This window comes from Varroa destructor, unplaced genomic scaffold (assembly GCF_002443255.2).
Source record: "Varroa destructor unplaced genomic scaffold, Vdes_3.0 BEIS01001305.1, whole genome shotgun sequence".
Taxonomy (NCBI): Eukaryota; Metazoa; Arthropoda; class Arachnida; order Mesostigmata; family Varroidae; genus Varroa; species Varroa destructor.
This window is the reverse complement of record NW_019212758.1, coordinates 46,125-68,554: the sequence shown is the minus strand read 5'-3', so window position 1 is coordinate 68,554 and position 22,430 is coordinate 46,125. Positions and strand designations below refer to the sequence as shown.

Below are 22,430 nucleotides of genomic sequence, written 5' to 3'. Positions count from 1 at the left end.
ATATAATTATTTCTAATATAATTGAGTTGGTGTCTATTTGCCTCCCAATGTATAATAATGAGCGAAGTGACGTTAACCGAGGTGCACATAAATCTTTTTTTATATGAAAAAAAGTATTTGAGTTAAATGCTCTTCGTGTTCTGACCGAAATATCCCTCACGAATGTGGCTATTCAGTCTTCTATCCATTTACTGCGGTCATGACCCTGATTCGGCACCTAAACCGCTGACAAAGTGTTTAAAAAGATTTCCCCCTTAAATTCACAAAGTATTTTAATAATATTTTGTGAATTTGCAGTGTATATGGGTTTAGCCTTGTCGGTGTTTCATTCAAATACACCTTAACTAGAAAATAGAAGAAAATTAGCCTTGACCTAGTAGAGAAGACTTCCCAAGGACTTACAGAGTCTACAGAACGCCATTTTATAACCTCGTGTCTTTGCGTAACAATCGTGTATATCTTGTGGTGCCTGACTCCCTTCTAGAATATCAAATGATAAGACGTTGCCAAATTGAGATTTATTTTGTTTAGAATATTCTATTAAACAGTACAATGAACTTCCGTTGCAAGATTCCAGGAGAAGTAGCTTAGTGCGCATTTTTTTTTACATTGGAGCAATTTTATGGATTGTAACGATCATAGTAAATGAAATAAAAAAAAATGAATTAGTGTCCAGTGGCTATTTTGGTTCATGTTCCAGTATAGTTTGCAGCGAAGTTCTGCATTAAAAAGATATTCTTAGTATGCTCATCTTGATTCAGTGTGATCTTTGGAGGGGAAGGGGACGGAATAAGCATCACTCATTCAGTAATAAGCGCGTTCACCTTTTAATCAAAGCCAATAGACTTAACAGAATATATGTAATGATATATTTATTCTCGCTGCATTACATCCAAGTGAAGTGCGAATTAAGCGTTTATGTTGAATCTTCAATTTTACAAGTATTATGCAATTTCCATTGCTGTCTGTGCAATGTTGTTTCGCTTCCAAGATAACTTTTAACTTTAAGTGTGCGATTAGCATCACTTAAAAGCAAATGACGAATTCTGAATGGACTGTAACCGCCTTCGGTGTCCGTAGATCCAAGGAAGCTTAGAAACTTAGTCGCAGAGCACCTATTCGTATACTGGCCACACATAAGAGTGGTAAGTTTCACGTATAAGTTGGAACGGGCTTTGTTACACGTGTTGAAGAGCGCATCTGCAAATTCCTTGTCAAGGCCATAAACGATTTCTTGAAGCGCCGGCCCAGTTCCGCGATCATCATTCTAAAACAGAAGATTTGAATGGTATAGGTTGGTTCGTATCTCCGCTAGCGTTTTGTCATCGTCTCTTAAGGTAGGTATTGCAGATAGATGTAGACAAAGTTAGAAAAACTTACATAGAAAAAAACTTGAGTAATGGAGTATGTAATGAACATGCAGAAGTAAATGCCAAATCCTCTAATCACGAGGTTTAGCATAATCCTTTAGCATGTTTAAATTTGGGTTCGCTTAGCAAATTTACCAAAAAAGCGGATTGAAAATCATTATAGAAACACTGGGACTTCACGCTTCTGCATATACGGAAAAGATGTATGCATTTCATTACGAGAAACGCCTTTTACGGTGCCTTTCTACTAGAAGCTCGGTTTGGCTAGTTCTGGTCATATCTTCCAAAATAAAGATGCATCAATGTGTATTTCCAAATCCACTAAAAATGCTAATTTTTTTCACTTTAAACTAGTCAAATTGTTCATATGAGGACAAGATCGAAGCTTAGTTAAACCTATTTTCATAATTCTAACTCCGTAACCAAACAAAACGCTAAGAAATATATGATTACGTCTGGACGTGACATGTGATCCTATAGTTCTCCGCCAAAGCGCCTCTTCTTATCTTCATTATTAATACCATTCACTAATTTCCAGTAACAAATAATCTGCCTGAGGGTTCAGTAAAGAAAAATCTACTTTATTTCATCCAGTTGAGGTTGCAGATATTTGGGTTTATCACCTCAAACGATGATACTTCACTACACTGGTGCTTAGTCTGTTTTACTTAACTAGAAGAATGATTGTTACCGTTTGATATTTTGAGACTGCCCCATTATGCATTATTGTTATAAAAAATTATACGAGCGCGATTTTCTGTTCTAAAAATAAAAACATATCTGAAGAAAAATCATGCAAATGCATTCGATATTTAACGCGTGAGCGCAATAAATATATAAAGAGGTTTCATGTAATAGTAAACGAAACTGATTACTGAAATTCTATGACTGAAATAGTCTTAAATGCTTAAGACTCGAAAAAAAATTAAAATAATTACTCCAAGGATGTCTTCGAATGACTAGAGCATGTAAAACCAGTATGGGTCTAAGGTCCATTTCCTTTTACATTCAGTGATTAGTTCGTGGACTCCATATTACCACCTGCGACTTTCAAAACTTACAAAAAATTTACATTTCATTTACAGAATTATTTATTTAAACCTTTTCTACAGAAGCGTACTTTTAACTCAGAAATCAGAAAATGCATTTCAAGGATTTGTTAATCGACAATAAGTGTTCTTATAGCTTTACGTACCCTAGTAGCATTGACGACTATGAAATCGGCCTGCTTTGGTGAACAAGTCATTTGGCACATGAGATTCTTGAAGGCGCGGTAACACCCAGGACAACGCTTTATTCCAATCACCTCTGCTGATCGCATTTCTTTCTTAAGTGTTTGAAACTGGCCGGCATCGCAGCAAAGCTGGTGGTCTTTAATCGATGGCGCTAGATCGTCGCAGAAATCCTATTTGCATACGTTCACACGTAACACAAAATTGTCGTGTGTTGCAGACAAAAAAAAATAGCTCTGTTGTTAGGAGCAGGCGAACGTGAGTGGGCTTGTGTTAAGGCAAAAACTACGAGTCCTGTGGCTGTCAGCACACGATATTTCGTGAAGACAAAACGTACCGTACACGGTCACATTCTTCTATTGTTGATGCTCGTAAACTCAGAAAATAAAAAGTACTTGTTTATCTTTTTTTAATAGGGTGGATACTATGCAAGGCCAGCGAACACTACCCATAATTGTTATGTTACTTTCCCCAGAGTAAATTTGGTCACCTTACTATACTAGAAGAATTACAGCTCAGTCATTTCTACGGGGTCTCCATTCGCTTATTGAAATCACCAAATTAATTAGTTACACTTTTTTTCCCGTATAGTTCTTCAATTAACTTAGTTCAGCTGACACGCCAATGCGTTCCAGTCGCTCTATTTACTTACATTTATTATAAGTCATGGCCCTGCTTCAAGTACTCCGTTATTTATTCCCTATCAGAAAATGTACGTGCTTCTATCGTCATCAATTGTATACAACGTTAGCATTGGTTAGACCTAAGAAAAAAAAATACGACTTTTAAAACTAAATAATATAAAGATGTGTAAATTTAAAGCGGGCAAGGTAACCGACATCAGTTGCTGTCAGTGGACAATTTGCATAAATCAAGCATACGGCCATTATACGGAATGGCTAAATATATACTTTACAGTTTTGATAATGATAGCAAAAAGGTTTAAACGAATTCTAATCAATGTTTCAAACTGGCCGCAAAAAATTTAAGTTTCCTTAGAAATCTGAAGTTTGTAGCATTACCCTCATGAACATCATGCTCACACAGACATATATTATTTACGGAGCGACGATGTGCTCTTGTGTCGCAGTGGTACAGTTGTGGTACAGAGGTGATTACAAGTTTGTTTATTTCATGAATATCGCCTTAGAATTCTAACCTATATACTTATGATGATTTAGAAAGCAAATTAGATATGTGTATGTTTGTGTAGTCACATTGCCAAAACACTATGATCAAGTACAAATATTTCTAAAGACTTTTCAACAGCTTTAGGTAATTGCATGTACAAACAATAGTACGGCGCCTCTGTAGCCTATGTTGACAAATACAACGCTGGAATAGTACAGGAACTCTTCGTTACTTTTCCAAATTACAATGAATTATTTGACAATTATATCACCTTCCCATATAAATTGTTGATTCAGTAGAGTAATATTTTAACATATTGTTGCATCTTGCTGAAAATCTCTACATATTTTTTCTATACATATAAATGGATACTTTTAAAGGACGCTAAAGGACCATGTTTTTTTTACGTTCCTACAAGTATACACAATACCAATTTTTTTAGGCAATACATTTCACCTGTATCCTCCAGTTTGACCTGATTCATTTTCAAATTACAACTATCGCCTTTGGCAAGTAGCAAAAGTTGCCAGTTGGTTCAGGCAACACTCGTTTCTAGATATGCCTTCCAAGCTATAGGACCATAAACGCTCGGTTTGAAACCACACATTTAAGCCAAAAAAAAACATCAAAAGAAAGTGAGGAAAATCTACGTTACGTTTTTCACTACTGTTAGTACAAACACAACTCGATCAAAATCGTTTTTAATGTGCTAAGTAAAAACAAAACAAGACAATGTTAGTTGTATGTGATCAGAATGTCTTATTTGCGCGTATAGCGTATTTGAACGAACGCACCAGAAACTCGTCCCAGAGGCCTGTCGGTAGCGTCTCACTCGGCGGCTGATCCACGGCGCACGGGATAGACTTATCAACGCTGCGATCAAAAAAGCAGTGTCCGGTGAATGCACAGCGTTGACTATGAACTGTGACTGTCAAAGTTGCCTGAGCAACTACTAGTAGAAATGACCCTTTCATTGATGCTTTGGCCATACTGTGCTCACCACAAATGTGGATAACGTTCACTGTTCTGCACGGACCGTTCTTCGCCGCACTAGCGTCTTCTTTCCTTTTATAACCAAAACGTTTTACACTACTTATTATATGTCTGTACGTATACATGTATATACTCATACCATTTCATTCGATTACAATTGTAACTGCTCGCTGTGGTTAATTTAGTACTCCAATATTATAATTTATGCAAATCAACTAGCGTCTTTGTCGCAATGGTAAAAAAACTTAAGTTAGCTTTCTATTTATTTTAAACAATTATGATTCAGAAGCGGACCATTGAGTCAGTGCAGTCTTTTCAAACGTATCCGTTCAAATGGCAACGACCGGGTCTAGGGTTTGTTATGAGTATCTTCCATAGTCACGCCCGCAGTTTGATAATATACGCTCGCCTCCTTACCCCAACTCACAACAGTTGAATGTAGCTTTTCTGAGTGGGGAAAACTGTTACCATCTGTGCAAGCGGCGAAGAGATGTACTGCAGTCTGTCCATGATGGCGGCGATAGACCAGTAGGAAAAATGACAAGATCGTCTGCTATCTACACAAAATACCAGGCAAGTCGTTGCGCCGCTAACTTTTAGACGAATTGCGCAGTCTTTTTAAGTGACTTTCGTGCAAACGCCAACAATCTACAGCGGCGACCAAATTATGGGATACTTCCAAAGAGCAATCGGCTGAAAATTTCAGGGAACAACTGCCCAAAGAATGAAGTGGCATCAAGTATACACTCGCACGCGATAATGATGCTGTTGTGTCAGAAAGCTGACCGAGTCGCTTGGACTTCTTTCTGTTTTAGCTAAATTGTTGAAGTAGTTTGTTATCGATTGGACACTGCTGCCGCCAAACTAGCGACTAGCAGTACATTCAAGTCAAATCTGCACGCTAGACAAACCGCAGATAATAATATGGACAACGATTTAAACAGTAATTTTGTTAATGTAGGGCATAAACAACAGACAGGTATTTGCGATGGCCATGATATATCTTACTGTAAATTAAATCATTCTCATGAGCCGGCTTTCTCTACGGTGACAATGAAAGTTGATTCGTACAAATAATCGAATGAGGTTTAACTCTAAACATTTTTGTTTCATTTACTTTTGACTAAACCTACTTCATCTTGAAAGGACATCGATAATTTCGATGATATGCCACGTGTACTTCAATTCACACATACCAAGATGCGACACTGTATCTGTTTGATAATTTTCAGAACTAATCCTAATTGCGATTTTTCAGAAGTACCGGTCACCGAAGGAATTATTGCTAGTTTATTTAGCGGCAGAGAGCGAAAAAGCCTTCGTAGATGCCCGCAGTTTCTCCTATTCGAAGTATGCTTTGTACTGCAGTACCGGAACTTCCAAACTCGGATTTGTTTGGAAATTAACACGTCCACGAAAAAATCGGATCATTTAATGTGACGTGTGTGCTTCATCAGTTGGCGAAATGTCAGGATTGACGGATTACCACTACTTTGAGATCATTAAAAGCGCTAATCGCTAATGTATCTTTTTTGGTGTTTACTAGGGTTCAGCAGTAAAAGAGCGAAAAACAGTTGAACAGCGCGAAAGCAAAGGCTGTCTCAATGAAGACGCATCGAGCTCTACTTAGTGCGTGCCGCGCGCTCGGTACCAGTAAATGTATCAGTGCCAATACGGAGTCAGTTGTCACTGACTGAGAACTGACATCACTGATACATTTATTTTCTATTTTATTGATGTTAAGTGAAGATTGAGTAATTAAGAATGCCAAGTAGCAACAGAAAATAATTTCTGCGGCCAATATTAGAGGTAGTTTTGCAGGACCTTTAAGAAATTAGGCTGTATTTCTACTGACAGAATCCATGGACTTAGTGACAATAAGAAGAAAATCATACCGATTCCACAGATCGGCGTATCTTCGCTTTTCTTTCAAATGTGCATGCTCCGTTACGCGTCGTGGTTTACGTGCTCAATGCTGCAAGTATCAAACGGCCGCTGCACATAATATTGGAGTGCCCTAAGCCCAGCTTTTCCTGCGGAAACACAGCGTTAGAGTAACTCAGCCGACCTCTTATCGTCTATACATCCGGGTCCTCTTGATGCTTTGATAGCTGGTGTTCCTGTCCGAATGAAGGGAGACAGCTTTGTTAATAACCTCATTGTGGTCCGTGCGTGTTGTGTGCCTTCCTGGACGCTTAGTGCAATTCAAAGGGTAACAGCCATTCATTTCAATCTCTTCGTTGACTGTTAAGCAGGTGAATGCCGAATGCAACAACTATGCCTCGGTGGAAGTTTAACTCAGGCAGCCCAGTGTGTACTTTTAGCCGACTACCACTAAAAAGTTTTGTGCAGTTAAAAAGATAGCGATGTTTATTATCTAAAAACTAAACTCAATTAAATTTTTAAGACAAGAGTCGGTAGGTCGCTTGAACGGAATTGGTTACTTCTTTTAAACAAAGCTAAGAGAACAGCTAAAATATCCTAGCGAGCTTATCATCCATGGCGGTCGCTGTTCAATAAATTTTTTGTGGGAAACACATTTTTCGCTGTTCTATTTTGCCATACCAGTTTTGGTGCGTTCAGAAGATTTAGCATTATATCGAATTTTTAGTACATAAGCAGCGTTAACAATATATGTTAGTATGTCCGTATGATAGAAAGTGCGAGGCAGCAACAGAATTAGGCGTTTTCACGAGGAGTCACGGATCGAGTTTCAACAAAGTTAGCCTCGTAGGGATTATACTAATCATATCCACATAAAAGCTCGTCTCAGCAATTCGAATGTTTCATTAATTCCCTTTCTTTTTTGGCGGTAATTTTTGAATGCATTTTCTTTTTCAATTAGTCAAAACATTCTGCATGCCTTTATGAAGATAGCTTCGATGCAATTGTTTTCCCTTACTGAGGAAGATAAACATCACAGCCTTTGTACATGCTACAGTGCGATATGCCACAACATTTCGAATGGGAACAGCAAAAGCGCCATTATTAAAAACAGTCGCAGAATATTTGCGTGCCATGTAACAGCTGTTAAAGCTTTTAGTCATATATTCCTCACGTGTTCTTCGAACGCTCACTCGAAGTATTAGAGTACTCGAGTTAAACTTGCACGTCTTTAAATATTTACACCTTTTGGAATAAGCAAGTGAAAACAAATATCTTTCGGTCAAGTCAATAGTAGTCCATTTTATAGTTTGCAAAGTACAGTTAATATTAGAGGTGAGCGTATGAGCCATATTTAACTTATCGACTGCATTGGTTAGCATCATGGATGACGACAAAAGGCTTTCCCAGTGCATCGAAATAACTATAATTACGTCGGGCTTACGCAAAGAAAAGTGAAATTGTTATTTCTGCGTAATATTGAGTTCACCATCTTTATTGTAATTTCAAAAGTTCATATTGTGTTGCATTGTCATCAAGTAGCTATTGCGTTTTGAGATTGTGCCGCTATCTTTCTCTTTTAAAATAAAATCCTTTCGGCTTTTCAATACTTAGAAAAATCGACTGGATTATGTGTATAATTAAATGTTTACATACATATATTTTAAATTTATTGGTTATTACTACTCTCTGCTACTACGCTGAACATACTTTTGTCTAAATAAGAAGTGGGTCGGATCCCCCTTAGGGATCTGCATAGTTTGAAGATACTTATCACCATTAGACGTAAACTAAAACTATAAGGGAAGAAGCTTCCAACTCTCATTTTAGAGAATATTGATCGTAGCCAACTAAAGCTCCATAGGCAAATACCATTTTTCAGCAAACATTTTCGTAGACTTTTTAGCTATAACTACATGGAAAGAGACAATTATAGTCAGATGTCCATGAATAGCTCCTAGTAATTACTGAAGTTTAAACCCCGATAGTTTAAGATAGGATTTAATTAGAGACCGACACGCAGTTTTTTTTTTTAAACTGAACTAGCAGTTTAGGCAATGTGCTTCTGCAGTCTTTTAAAGCTCTTTTCACTTATCGTTTACTTCTGCTATATCGCGTACCGTAACGATTTTGTATCGCCAGTGCAATCCTAATTTCAGGAAACTGCTTAAAAATTGATATTTCAAATTTTTAAAAAAAAGTGAATTTTCTACGCTTTCTGTATTAGGCATTTCATCGAGGTAAAAGATTACTGAAACAGCTCGAGACATTTGCCTTGTTTATAGTAAGGGGCTAGCGGAGAAAGTATTCTGAAAAGTGGTTTGGCAGATTTAAAGATAATATTTTGGTTCTAAGGGATCCATCAACTCTAACCAACCGTCTCAGTTTAATGACGAGCATCTGAAGGCCTTTTTGAAAAAAGATGGCTGACAAATAATTCGATAATTAGCCGAAACGATCGGCAGAACCGTGGTTAACAACTTCAAGCCCCTTCGGTTTATACTGAAGGCTTGAACCTCATGAACCCTGTGGATCCAACAAACAATTGCAGTTTAGGGCTATATCTCAACATCTGTGTCAGTATCGAGCGTCACTCCGCCACACTAACCGATTGTTTGCGCAGATTTGTCGCCACCGATGGGAAGTAGCGCTTATATATCAGTATAACGGAAAAGGACAAAGTCAAGGCCTAGGCAAAAAAGATTGTGTACAGTGCAAGGACCTGATCCATTGGAATTGCTTCGCACAAGCTAGGCAGTTGATCTGGACATTTATTTCGGCCAGTTATACCAACCTAACCAACTTATTCCGGACAAAAGGCTCAATAAATAATCTTGCCTTCGACAATTCGAGGCCGCACACAGCAAACATCATTCAAATTGCCCTGTTGGACCTCGAATGACTGCTTCTGTTGGCTTCTCCATATTTTTCAGATCTTGCGCCGACAGGCTTTACGTTTTCCACTCACGGACCAATTATCTCTCTGGCTTTCAACACGGAGCAGCGACTTTAAACGTGGTTTGAAAATTCTGCAAAGCGAAGCTCGCTATCTGCTGGCAAGACGGCATTTGATGAAAAGACGAGAAAAATCGTGAATTATAACGGGGGATACATGGCATAACTTACTGCCACAGAAATAAAAAATGTAACGTTTTAAATTCAGCACGGAAACTTACTATCTCATTTAAATAAAAACTAAGTGTATGATATGACACCTTTAGCCTAGCTCGCTTGGTTGGTCATAAAGCACTATCTTTGATACGAGGATCACAGCACTTTGGGAAAAAATTCGCTTGTAGCTCTATTAAGCGACCTACCTTTTTACACAAAATCACTATCGTCAATCGACTTTTACCTTTCGTTAGAAGTCAGTGTGTGAACTCCGTTTAGAAACACGCTACCTCACTTCTGAGTTTTTGCCTCGAGAATAGGGCACTTCTGTGGTACCTCTGCAACCGACATTAAAAATCGTAATATGTCGCAGCCTCATCCAGAAAAAGATTAAGCCAGACGGAAATTGCCTTCCGTAGAAGAGATATCGACACTGACAAACTGAGTAAAATAAAACAAGGGAAAAATAATTTACACCACAGTACATTATTCTATTCAATTTAGAAGATTGATCTAGAAAACACATTATGATATGATTTCCTTTTCATTCTTTGAGGACGCGATATATATAAGCAGTATTAGCATATATATAACAAATACATATAGAAAACAATTCAGTACATATGAGATGCCACCAACTCTGCGTTTCCGTCTGTCTGATCGGTTCAGTTTTTTATATTTTAACTATAATGACTAGACAAAATAGGCTTCCAATAGTCAGATATAACCCTTTACTAAGTCGTATATTACGAGGATTACGTTACAGACGAACAGTTGTTATCCCTTTGTTATGTTTTGGTCTATTTTTCTGATTGTTATTGTAACGTTGGAAAAATCTGTTTTACTGCAAAAAAAAATTACTACAACAGTAATGTGTCGCCTGTATGGTATCTATGACAGATAAACAATGTTATCAGAAGCACTGCGCTACGCGAGTATGACAAATTGACATGCTGCCTTGCATAGTTTAAAAATCCCTGTTATCCAGTTATCTTGATACCCACATGGAGTCAGTTATGCTTAAAAAAACACGCTTTTTTTGTCTAATTTATAAACATACACACATATAGTGCTTTCGGTGCGACCGATGGCACTACGTGTGTGCAATTATTAAATTCGCGTTTGTTTCTCTCCCCGCTTCTGCATCGGTGCTTGAGGTGAAGTCGATGTAATATTGAAACAATTTTGGGATATAGACCGCCGCTTTGTATGGTTATAAACGCTAAAAACTTTGGTTTTTTTCGCTATTTTCTTAAAAGCCAATTCGTCAACCCCTTTTAGATCACAAGATAGAGAAGTGTTTGGCAGAAATACACTATAATTCGTTTATACCAATGGTTGTTTTCCGCGTTGCCCAATGATAAGTAAATTTTGCTTCATAAAACTCTGCCATCTACATTGGTTATCATAGCCGCCTTCAGCATAGAAACTACATCGGATATAAGTACTTTCGTTCTTGCGCCAAGTCAAAGCTAAAAACACTGCTAGACAATGGAATCAGTTAAGACGAAATACATATAATACCCGGATAAAAAGTTCAGGTATTATATATCCTTGATTCAGTTTCGCGAGTGCGCATGCATGCTTTCTCACACAAATACATTCTTAATAAATTCAGCACTGAGAACAAATATCGTGAAGAGTAGCGTGCTAAGCAATCAACCGTAGGACAACATAATTCTAATAATCGAATTTTAGTAAACAGTGAACCTTAGGTTGTAGTATTAAATGAAACCTTAATTGAGCGTGCATAGGGTTCAAAGCTTAATGGTTGCCTAATCTAACTGATATGGAAAAACAGGACTGCACGCATCCAGCCATGAGAATAGAGAAATTGCGAAATAGTCGTGAAGAGGTAATGGGTGATCTTGGCCGGCCAACCATGAGGAATTTACCTTTATTGCAATACTATGTACAAGCTACATTTATTTTTCGACGAAGAAACATTTAACGGGCAATATAAGTGTTCGCTGAATATGTAAAGCCGCTAGTGAACAAACAGTTCGTAGTGACGGAAACTCTTGCGTCTATATAGAATAAATAATAATAACTAAAATACTAACAATCATTGTGATGTTAGCTCTTTTTCATTATATTAAATCATACAGTACGAAAGAAAAGTGTGACATGGGCTTTAATTGGGAGCATACACCATCACTATATTTGATCGTCGATCGTTCTAATGGACGACAGCTATAATCGACGAATTATTACCGGTTAAAGCTGTATCGGATAGCAGCTGCGCTAGATCGCCAAACAGACACTATAAGTTCTACAACTGTGGTGTTCCGTGTCCAGCCGGCATCGATCTGCACACGTAACCGTCGTGTGCTGTTATCGCTGAAGATCCGTTTCCAAGTCACAATTCAGTCCATCAATGGGTCACTTTTGCATTGACAGAGCAAAGACAAACTAACGTCTTCATCTTTGATTCTCCTTATATCATACGGTACCTAACTGCTCTGCTGTGTGAGCTTATTAATTTAACTGGGTATTTTAATAAACACCAAATCTCAGTGGTAGTACCCTAGCCATTCTCAAGTCTTCATCATTCGCCTTCGCAGGGCGTGTTCAACAGGAATCAGTGTCAAGTTCAAAGGTTCCTTCTTTTTTCAACTAGTAGGTGCACTCAGTGGTGGTCCCTTCTCCATCACAGAATATTTCGAACGTATTGATTTCACTGGTTTAGCTCCAAGAGGGAACTGACATTGCTGCACAACTCGAATCTTCTGATATAACATGTCTCCCTACAACCCACCTGCTAAAAGCTGGATTAACAACGTTCGAGTGGGCGATCTCAGACCTTAAAGCACGCGAGCGCATCTTGGATAGCGAAAAAGTTTCCCAGAACGTCGCACCGTTATAAAATAATAGCATAATTTTAAAACAGTAGATTGACATCCCCCTTGTTAATACTGACGACCTAATCTATACAAAGCTTGTCGGCAGTTGATTAGAGAGTCTTTATTTTACATCTGCTTGACCGGAAAAATATAGGCAAGTCATTGCAATAGAGGGCGAATTTAATTATGCAACACATAACAGGGGCTATTTAATTTGATACCCACCGACTTTGCTCCGCGCTTTCAGGTCCTGCGTGCAGGCCCTTCAAGAGAGGTAGCTAATATTGCACTAAGCAGAAAATGAGAGGCGTTTATATTTGACTTCGCGTTTAGAATAGAGCTAGCACTAACTTATATCTGTAAAGAGTTGTTGGCCGTGCAAACGATATTATCGATAATTCTTTCATGTTTCAATGGCGCTTCTTAAAAACTGCTGAGTCGATTTCTTCGAAAGAACCTGAGAAAAAGAAAACGAACAACGAGAAAAGGCAAAGATCATTTGGCTGAGAAAATAACAGATAGATCTATAGGTAACATAGGATTTTAACAATATGAGATTACGTTGATGGTAGCCGAAAAGTGGAGAGCCGACATACAAACGCAGTAAGTGCAGTCAGCGCCCATTGAAACCCATATTAAAAGGATAGTTGTTTATCAAAATGTACGAACTGGACCGACGTGAGAGAGTTGTGGACTCTTTGGATAGATTATTAGATTAAACGAACACAATGAAAAAGCAATAGTTTAATTTAGAAGCAAGTTACAAAAGCAGGCCGAATTGAAGCACAAGTAGTAAGGCTGAGGCTATTTTCTACGATTCTGTTTGACTTCCTATTTAAATATATGTAAAATCATAGAGTTGGTCGAAACTTGTGTGTAATGAGTATCCTATCATATAACGATATTCATAATGGATCTAAGGCGAGCCATCTCAGCTACCGCTTTTCAAACAAAATATTAGGACAGTAAACGTCAAATTACTAGTGATTATATTAATACGGGAATTTTATAAGCACACTGCCTGATTATTTCCTCTATAATCTAATAGTATCTAGAACCTCAGCGCCAAATTTTCAAATATGAACGTTGCTGCCGTAAAGTTCATGCATAATCGTTCGTCACTTGTTTCGATGAGACAAACGATTTCCGTCAACATGTTCGAAAAGAGGCGATTGTTTCAAAGATATTGGAATATAACTGTGTGAAAATCCATCTGTTGCTTCATAAAAAAATGCTGTAGTTTTGATACAAATGGAAATATCTGAAGGCATAAAAACAAAAAAGGTAAATCTACATAATCGAATCGTTTTGATAAGGACTACAGTTGAATGGCAACAAACCACAAGGGCTAAATGGTAAACACAGTCAGCTAAACGGCTCCGACCAGCAAACTGGCAGAAGGCAATGCCCACTTCCGCTTCAAATATTGGCCCCTTCACCACCGCAACGGTCGTAACAATGATTTCCGGTCGAGGTTCCGTTGTTTCGTCAGCTCCTAGACGATATCCATTCCGGAAATTGCTTACCTAACATTGCTCTACATCGATTATATGGTCTGCATGTAAATAGGATCGTCATGTGATGATAAAAATAACCATTCTATATATGCCAATTGATGACTATATATATGTACTTAAAAAAAGTCGATCGGTATAATTGTTTTTTAACATATTAATTTAAAAACAAGGCCTCATTCGACGTTTTGTAAACTGAACTTGTAAGAATAAACTACAATATAATAATAGAAAATAATAAACAAAAATCATAAGGATACTATGTTATCCATGTGACGATAAAATACGATAGTAGCTTATCAAGGGTAAGAATATAACTTTCTCTAATAAAATTAGGAGAAGATGTCTAGGATGGTAATAACCAGAGATGTGTAGCCTGTGTAAGATAGTGAGAGTTTTATGATTAGAAGAGTACAGGAGGCCGGAATTAAAACAGAAGTGTCTATGCATGACATGTTTCTTTCGCCCCCAAAACTAGGAATTATCTCCCATACAGGCGCTTTACGAAAATCAAGTGGCGCCCCTAACTTGTGATAGTTAACTCTCCCTATCTTTTGCTTTGCATTATCATTACACGATTAAGATTCTTCATCTCGGTCTTCTATAAGTTGGTGTTAACCTAGCGTTTCCTAAAATGAATCTCAGACATCATTTAAAACAAAATAATGACAATTTTAACCATAATTTTTCAATAATGGCGTAAATCTGAAGAACCAAAAACGGCTAAAAAGTAATAACGGCTTGGCCCTTTTAAAGTCAAATATCAAAAACGGCAATAACTTCTAATATGGAAAATTCTCAGGTATTTCGAGCCGCTGTATTCGTCTTTATCGCTTTATCAAGTGTAGTAACGCCCAGCACTCTACTTGTTGTCAGTGCACTTTTGCTCCACTAGGTTCAACAAGCCTGCAAGAATTTTCCTTCAAAGTACATTACTAACTAGAAACGCCAAAGTCATTATTCAGTAAAATTGATGGGTTTCAATTTAGTCCCTCTCGTTTCGAGTGCTCTCAGAAAGACTATGATGCTCACAAAAACGCGAAAAATCAGCTAAAACACCACAAATTTGCTGCGAAGTATCGTCGAATGAGGTTTTTCTGAGCCTGGCCTTTGCAGTCGACAGCTGTTATTGAAATGGCCGGCCCGATTTCAATACAGACAAATGAAAAGTTAGCGAGTGAGTAACACCGAGCGATCGTGTTAAAAACAGCATTAGTTGTACTGTTTCCCCCACCTCGACGACAACAGAGCAACACGTATCTTTAAAAATATCCCGGATTTCAATGCCTCGTACGCGAATACGTATTCGAGCCTTAAGAGCTACAGTTATCCAGGGTTTGGATAAGGAGACTTTCCAGGTTGCGGAAATTTCTTTAAAGAATCTGTCTTATATATCTGGAGTCTGACTCAATTTCTGTTAATTAAATTTAACTCTATTAATTAATTTCAATTATCGTCATCTCATTATCAATCATTTAACTTTAGCCAAGAGAGCCAAAACAGTATTGACGGCTTACAGCAATGATTACAATCACAAAAAAAAATATTTTCATTATTTTAATACTGAATTAATATTTTGAGAATGATGCGTATAGTTAGTTATCAAGCACATTATGTTTTCTTCGGAGTTTACTATGTTTTAGTATTTGTTCTAGTTTGCATAAAAATTTAGGTGTCGCAGTCACATTACAAGCGATAAAAATACGATCACGGACCGAACTATCTCCAAACTAGAACGTGCTTCTTGACTGCATGTGCTTAAACACGCGTTCACTCTGTAAGAATGGCGCTGCAAACACTTTTCGCCGATACGAATAAAAAAAGCAGACATCGCTCTGATAACGAAAACGTGGGTCTCCGTCCTAACAATGAAGCTAGAGGTTAAGCCATTGTAGTCTAACTGCAAGTAAGTTAAGCTGCGATGGCTTAGTCGAAATAATCCGAACACTGACCGATGAAGCGGAATTATAATAAAATGGGAATATACGTTGTTTATTTCGAGTGATTTAAACCTGTCTATTATTTAAACCTGCGTATGGGTTAGATTGAGCATAACGTACCAAAAGTTTTTCCTCGGTTTCTGTGTCGATCATCTATTGGTGCGGTTTGTGACTCGAGGCGCCGCAAGCAGGATATCTCTCCTCGACCTGTTCCTGTGCAAGGATCACTCAACGCCGGGCGTTACATGCTTCCCAAGTCTAGCAGCTCAAACCACTCTGTGATGAAGCCCTGCATGTCAAGGCTTAAACCTGATGAGCAAAACTATCCTTGAAGACTTTGCTGTGCAAAAGAAAATTATCCTGCGACTGTCTTTTGATAACTTCGAGGACGTGAACACCAGTTAATTGAAGAGAATGGACTACACAAGCGGCACAGATTAACAACACATTTACTCGAAGACATAGGGCGTGATATTTAAATGATCGCGCATCTGAAGAAAGAATTTGATAAGGCAATCAGGAGACAATGGGTAATTAGGGAACGGAGAATTTTGCCAAGCAGTGACCCAAAAGCAGCAGCTTGCAATTATATTGGTAAAAGAATAATTGGGCAGGATGCAGTATCTTTGTTAGGCGTTTAAAAAAACTATGACAATGAATGATCATCAAAAGGCACAAACACTCAGCGTGTTTTTTGAGTCTACATATCCGTTAATTGCTCAAGTGCGACTAATTCGATCTTTTAAGGCTCCCTAATTTAAATAAAGTATAAATATATAGTAAATATAGTCAAACATCTGAAAAAGCGCAGTCCTAGACTAATAAGATCCCGGGCACACTTCCATTATATTTATTTAAAGGGCTTGGAATTTCAATTTGTATCATACGAAAGGCTAGGTGTATGATGGGATGATGTGTATCCATTTCAAAATTTGGCGGCTATACACCAAAAAGCATCTCGAGACGCGTGTAGAGATGAAGTGTGTCAGGCCTGTACCTTTCAAATTAACTGAATGCTAGTTAGTTATTTTTATTCACACGTATGTAAATAGAACAAATGTGCAATATAATTATTGCTACTGCTCAGTCAATCTCAGTAATTACTAACTTTTGACGCATAAATCGTAATCTTAAGAAACGGTTTCCTCAAAACTGTTTGGTGCTGTTATAAATATCATGCACATTCGTCTATATGCATTTTAATTATAAAAAGCGTAGAATGAGCCAAGAATTATAACTATCTATTTTAAAAATCTCTATACGAGATAATTTACAATATAGTATAGCACATTAATGGAATTTTATGAAATATCCTGTTGAGGTGTATTGTGCTAGCTCTTTTGGTCATGTACAATAGTTGGAAACAATTTCTCGAAACTTTCTCAAGATTGTTAACTTATGTAAGGTCTCTTCAAACATGCTGGGCTTTGGGTTAATACATTTATTATAAATGGTTTCATCCATATTAGCAAGTACTTCAAGGATGACTAAACTTGGCAAATAAAAAGCGTCTGGCAGCTAAAATAATCATGGGCAGCTAATTTAATCGTACTGAGCTCCCACAGGAAGTAAAGAAACAGACGTTAATTACTGAGAATTAAAAAAGAAATGGGTAGGAAAGACTTATGTAGAATAAATAGTGTATAATACACCGCTTTGCAGTTACTACCACTTAATGGGATAAGATCAACTAGATCATGAATTCATCTCTACCAATCGATAATTGTATCTATTCTATAGTTATCCACTGTGTACCATATGGGATATAAGGCTCTGAAAATAGAACATATGTGAAATGTAAGTAAAGGAAACGAGCAGTGAGCGGGCAGTTTTATTTTAGTATAATAGTGGAACATTACTCATCCTTAGTCTTAAATTGTTCCTTATATTATCCTAAATCAAATTAATCTTAATTTCAGAACATCTACAATCTTTCCTAGTGACACTTAACGAAACAAGGATCTGTTGGGGGGAATCTAATAAGAACACAGGGCTATACACACGTGCTACGAGGCCCAGTATTGCCAGATATAAAAGCGATGATTAGTTTGATTGCCTGCTTTTGTAGCCTCGTTACTGTAAATGAGTTTCTTGCTAGTTGATTGTGTTTTTTGAAATATTTTAGAGCCCTGTTTTCCTTCGGTAAGTTAATATAAGAAGGGTAAAACTGACTTACACAGTGCGCTGACGTGGTACTCATGCAATGGTAGATTCCTTACATAGAGGACACGTAGGTCAACTTGCATATAATTAAATAGTTTGTACTCTAAAAAAAAAATATGTATATATATAGGTGTGTATAAAAAGAGTCGTGCTCCCTACCCGCTTTTTTAAATAATTCTAGTAAACTTTCATGTTCTCTTGATATCTACATAAATATGATACAAGCTGTCTTCAAATATTGCCGCTAGGTTGTTCTTTCTTGCATATGAGTTCTATTGAGGGAATACGAAAATGCATTACAACGACCGCATGCAAAAATTAGGTTACTTTTTTTCAGTCACAAAATCCGCTATTTTACCCGACCTCTGGCAATAAATCACTCGTTGTACACTTACCATAACTTTCTACAGCATCTCTCAATCTATTTGCTCATTCTTTTTGGCCAGAAACTTTAGTGTTAAATTCGTTCAATCATTATTTGCGAATGGTTGGAAAAATAATAGTCCGTCATTTTTTTAATTTAGTTAAAAAATTGCTGTTTCTTATATTACTGTATTTGCTAGATGTATCAACAGTGTGCTTTATTATAATATTATTATATTATATATTATATTTATTATATTATTATTGGTCCCGGTTAATGATTACTGCCATTTACCAGATCTGTATGCCTTACGCATGTCGAATTAATATTTATAAGGCTTTTTTTTGTCAAACCGCTTCGTTATTTGCTGCAGCGCATCGAAATTGTTTTGCTTAGAACCAGTTCAACGGTCTCTGGTATAAGGCCTTTAGTTATTCTAATAGAAAAGTTGAAAACTTATCTTTATTGTATTATTAAAAAGATTTCATTTTAGACATAACTGTCTTTAATGGCTCTGAAAACATTGATTCTAAAAATTTTTCAGCTAGCGAATGTTATCTATCGCTAAGTGGTATCGGTTGGAGGAGCCCGATAGGAAACCAATTTTGCTTTCTAACTCAAAAACACGCGGACCAAATTGTTGTCTAAGGTCAAAGAATACAGAAACCTACCGCTGACTCATTTATTAAAGAATCTCCATAAAGTCAACCTGGAAAATATAACACCACCCTTTTATGCGATAATATATAACCATAGTTATATTGTCGCATAAAGGTCAGTTCCATTCTATTATTTATTAGATTTTAATTAACCTATTAACGCACATACACTGGAGAAACAGTAGCGCTTGGCCGTAATGGTAACAACTTTGTGTTGTAATAGAGAATTGTTTGCTTTAAATAAATGGCCAGATGGCTAGTTATATCAAAACTTGTGTTTTTTTTTAGCTATGAGCTGTTTCGTCTCATAAGGAAGCCATTTGCCAAATATAATGGCAGCAGCAAAACAACGTTTCGATATTCGCAATCTGGAAATGTTTGAGGGTGCCGCTTGAACAGACATAGCAGGACTCGAACAAGCCACAGAATCTAAAACACATATATATCGTCAGTAATTATTTCCCGATAATGTATTATTAGATACATCAGTACTATTGGCGTCGCTTTTCACTTTTAGCTCACTCAGATTTAATTCAGCCATTTATCACTTGTAATAACTTTTCTTAGAATTTCTACGACGTTTAATGTTCAAAAGCATCGCTACCGTTAGTTTACTTAAGTGTTCCTCAGAAGCCAAAAGTCAGACATGCGGCTAAGTAATTACTACCGTATTCTTTGCGTACACAAAGAACAAAAGACTGCGGCTCCTTCTTCGTAGAGTGAAGACGCATTCACCCATCGCTACTGCTCCCCATAATTGTATCTCCTCTGCGGTTCATTTTCCGAACCCATTTTTGTCGTGTTATATAGGCTTCTGTCCTTACTGCTGTCTTCATCACTTCAGTATGATGCTGCTCATGGAACCGTTAACACCGCTAGCGCTCTGATCAAGCAAAGCCAACAGGTGGCCCCGTCTATCAGTTATCAGTGTTCTGGCAGATCAGCGTCTGACGATCTCATATATCCGGATGCCAGATTCCTCCCATACTTAAAATAGCTTCGACCGCCGGCCATGAAGTCGTTTTCAGGTAGCTACCACACTGTCCTTTCCACTAATTATGAAACTCTCCCTGACTGAGATGGCTCCCTCGTTAGTGCTCACAGATGTTAATCAAGTCAACATAGCTTTCTACCTGATCAATTAATAATCCGTTGATCAGTACTGTGTATTTCTAGCCGATTTATTTTAGCCCAAATGCAGAAACAGCATAAGCGGCAGACTCGATTTAGGAACGAAAGGAAATCGCAGATGCAATTACTCAGAAGTTTATTAATATATATATATTTAGTTAATTTATTATATATAAAGTTCAGGTTAATTGCGTATTTAGCGTCATCTCCAATGCTGCGCTACTGAAAAACCTTAGGTTGAAGCACATAATGGACACGACTCAGTACCATCTTAATACAGCTATAGATTTAATGTTGCTTTTCTTTTAAGCAACCTCTTTGTCTATCAAACTTATGTTATTATAAATCTTTTATTTTTTTCCTTACGATACAATGCTTTGAGCACCGCTTGTTTCATACTAGAAAGATACAATTTTCTTTAAGAGTAAATTGCCTGTAGTACATGCGAATTGGCCTTTATAGTATTGAAAATAATTATCCTTATTAGACAGGTTATGTATTAGATAATGTTTCGTATTAATGTTGTCCTGGATTTTTGTGGGGGTAAGTACACTTTGCGACGTACGGTACAGGTGGTCCATTTCGCTATCGAGTTATATTGCATTAGTTAATAATACTAGTGATAATTTTTTCTAGAAGCTCTTATGAAGATTAGCAGCATTGTCGATTCTATGGCTTATATATTTGAACGTCTCTAAAAATCTTTATTTTTGTATTCTTAACGTTTGTCCATGGTTTGTTTGTATTCTTCCGGCCTTGCGATTTCAAATACATTTACATGTTTGGTAAGACTGTGTTTATTTGAACTTTTGATTGTCTGTTGCTTCTTTTTTGCGAGATTTCAGAAATTTATTGAAGCTAGAGCTGACGCTGCTACTCGATTGGTTAGCGGCGACGCTGGGAACTTTAAACCATAGTGGCCCTGGTCTTAATCCTACAGCGCGTACAAAAATCTTGTACCTTCAATTCTATAAATATTATTATCCTTAGTACTTACAAAGGTTAACATTTTGTTTTCAAGCCATGTAAGTCGACTATATAAAATGCATGACATTTTCACAGGATAAGGTGAAATAATAACTTTAAATAGATGAAGATTTGACTTAGAGTATCGTATAGTGGCAGATGGTGACTTACTACTAACGTGTTTTTCATTTCATACATTCTGATTAGTCCTTTGAATATAAGGTAAATGAGTTTATATGTGTCGAGTAATTGAAGAGTTAGCATTAGAGTTGTTTTAAGTTGTGGAAGTTATAATTACTAGCCAATCAGATAAGGCCACATAAAAATTTGGCACATTGTTGGGTTTGATCAAAAACTCTGTGCGCGCTTTTTTGTGTTCCTTCCAACCTTCCTCGAATTCTTAACGATAGCACGAGACTGACGTTTAAGGGAAGACATTTACTAAGATTAGTATTTGCAATCACAGCTGTAAATTTGTTCGGCATAGTCCGAACATACTTTCTTACCATCTCTGTCGCGTCCAGGCCTTAAAGTACAGCATTCTTGAGCTCTGTATGAGACGTTAATGATCTTCTGTTTGGCCCTCACTGGCCTTTCGATATAAGAGCACATGGATTTAAGTCGAGTGAATTTTTAGGCCATTACAAGTCCCCATTTCCATTGATAATAGGCATTTCAGAGACGCACTTCGCCATATGTGGTAGCGATTTGTTGCTGCCATTTGGGTGTTATTCTCGTACCATTTTGGTTCTAATTAGTTTGCTATGTTGTTTTTTTCCCATAGCCGGTTGGCAGAACGTAGAATTTATGCATCGCGAAAGGAAATCACCGCACAGGAATCTCATGACTTTGCTACACTCGTGAGATCCTTCGTCCGAATACCTGTAAACGTTTGGACCGTTACTACTTAAAATCCTAAAATATAACACACCTGAAAGACAGACCTTCTCTCACTCTTCAACCGTCCATCTCTGGAATAGTTTGGTCCACTTGAAATGCGCATACCTTTATACATAATTTAGCCGAGGTTTTTTGCCTAAGTTGTGACTGCTGAAGGCATCCATTTCAACATAACGTTAGAGAGCCTTTATGGTCACGATGACTCCACGGCTTCCCACCTTTTGACGAG

At 37.3% G+C, this 22,430-nt stretch overlaps 1 protein-coding gene across 1 annotated transcript; it reads right to left on the bottom strand.

Moving 5' to 3' along the window:
• Window positions 1-503: 503 nt before the first annotated feature.
• Window positions 504-12,837, bottom strand: LOC111255226 (NPC intracellular cholesterol transporter 1-like). The gene is made up of 4 exons (XM_086976526.1): window positions 12,790-12,837; window positions 4,528-4,606; window positions 2,566-2,775; window positions 504-1,267 (listed from the first exon to the last, which is right to left on the bottom strand). The coding sequence occupies exons 3-4, from the start codon at window positions 2,689-2,691 to the stop codon at window positions 917-919; spliced, it is 477 nt and encodes a 158-aa protein (XP_086832652.1). The 5' UTR covers window positions 2,692-2,775; window positions 4,528-4,606; window positions 12,790-12,837; the 3' UTR covers window positions 504-916.
• Window positions 12,838-22,430: the final 9,593 nt, after the last annotated feature.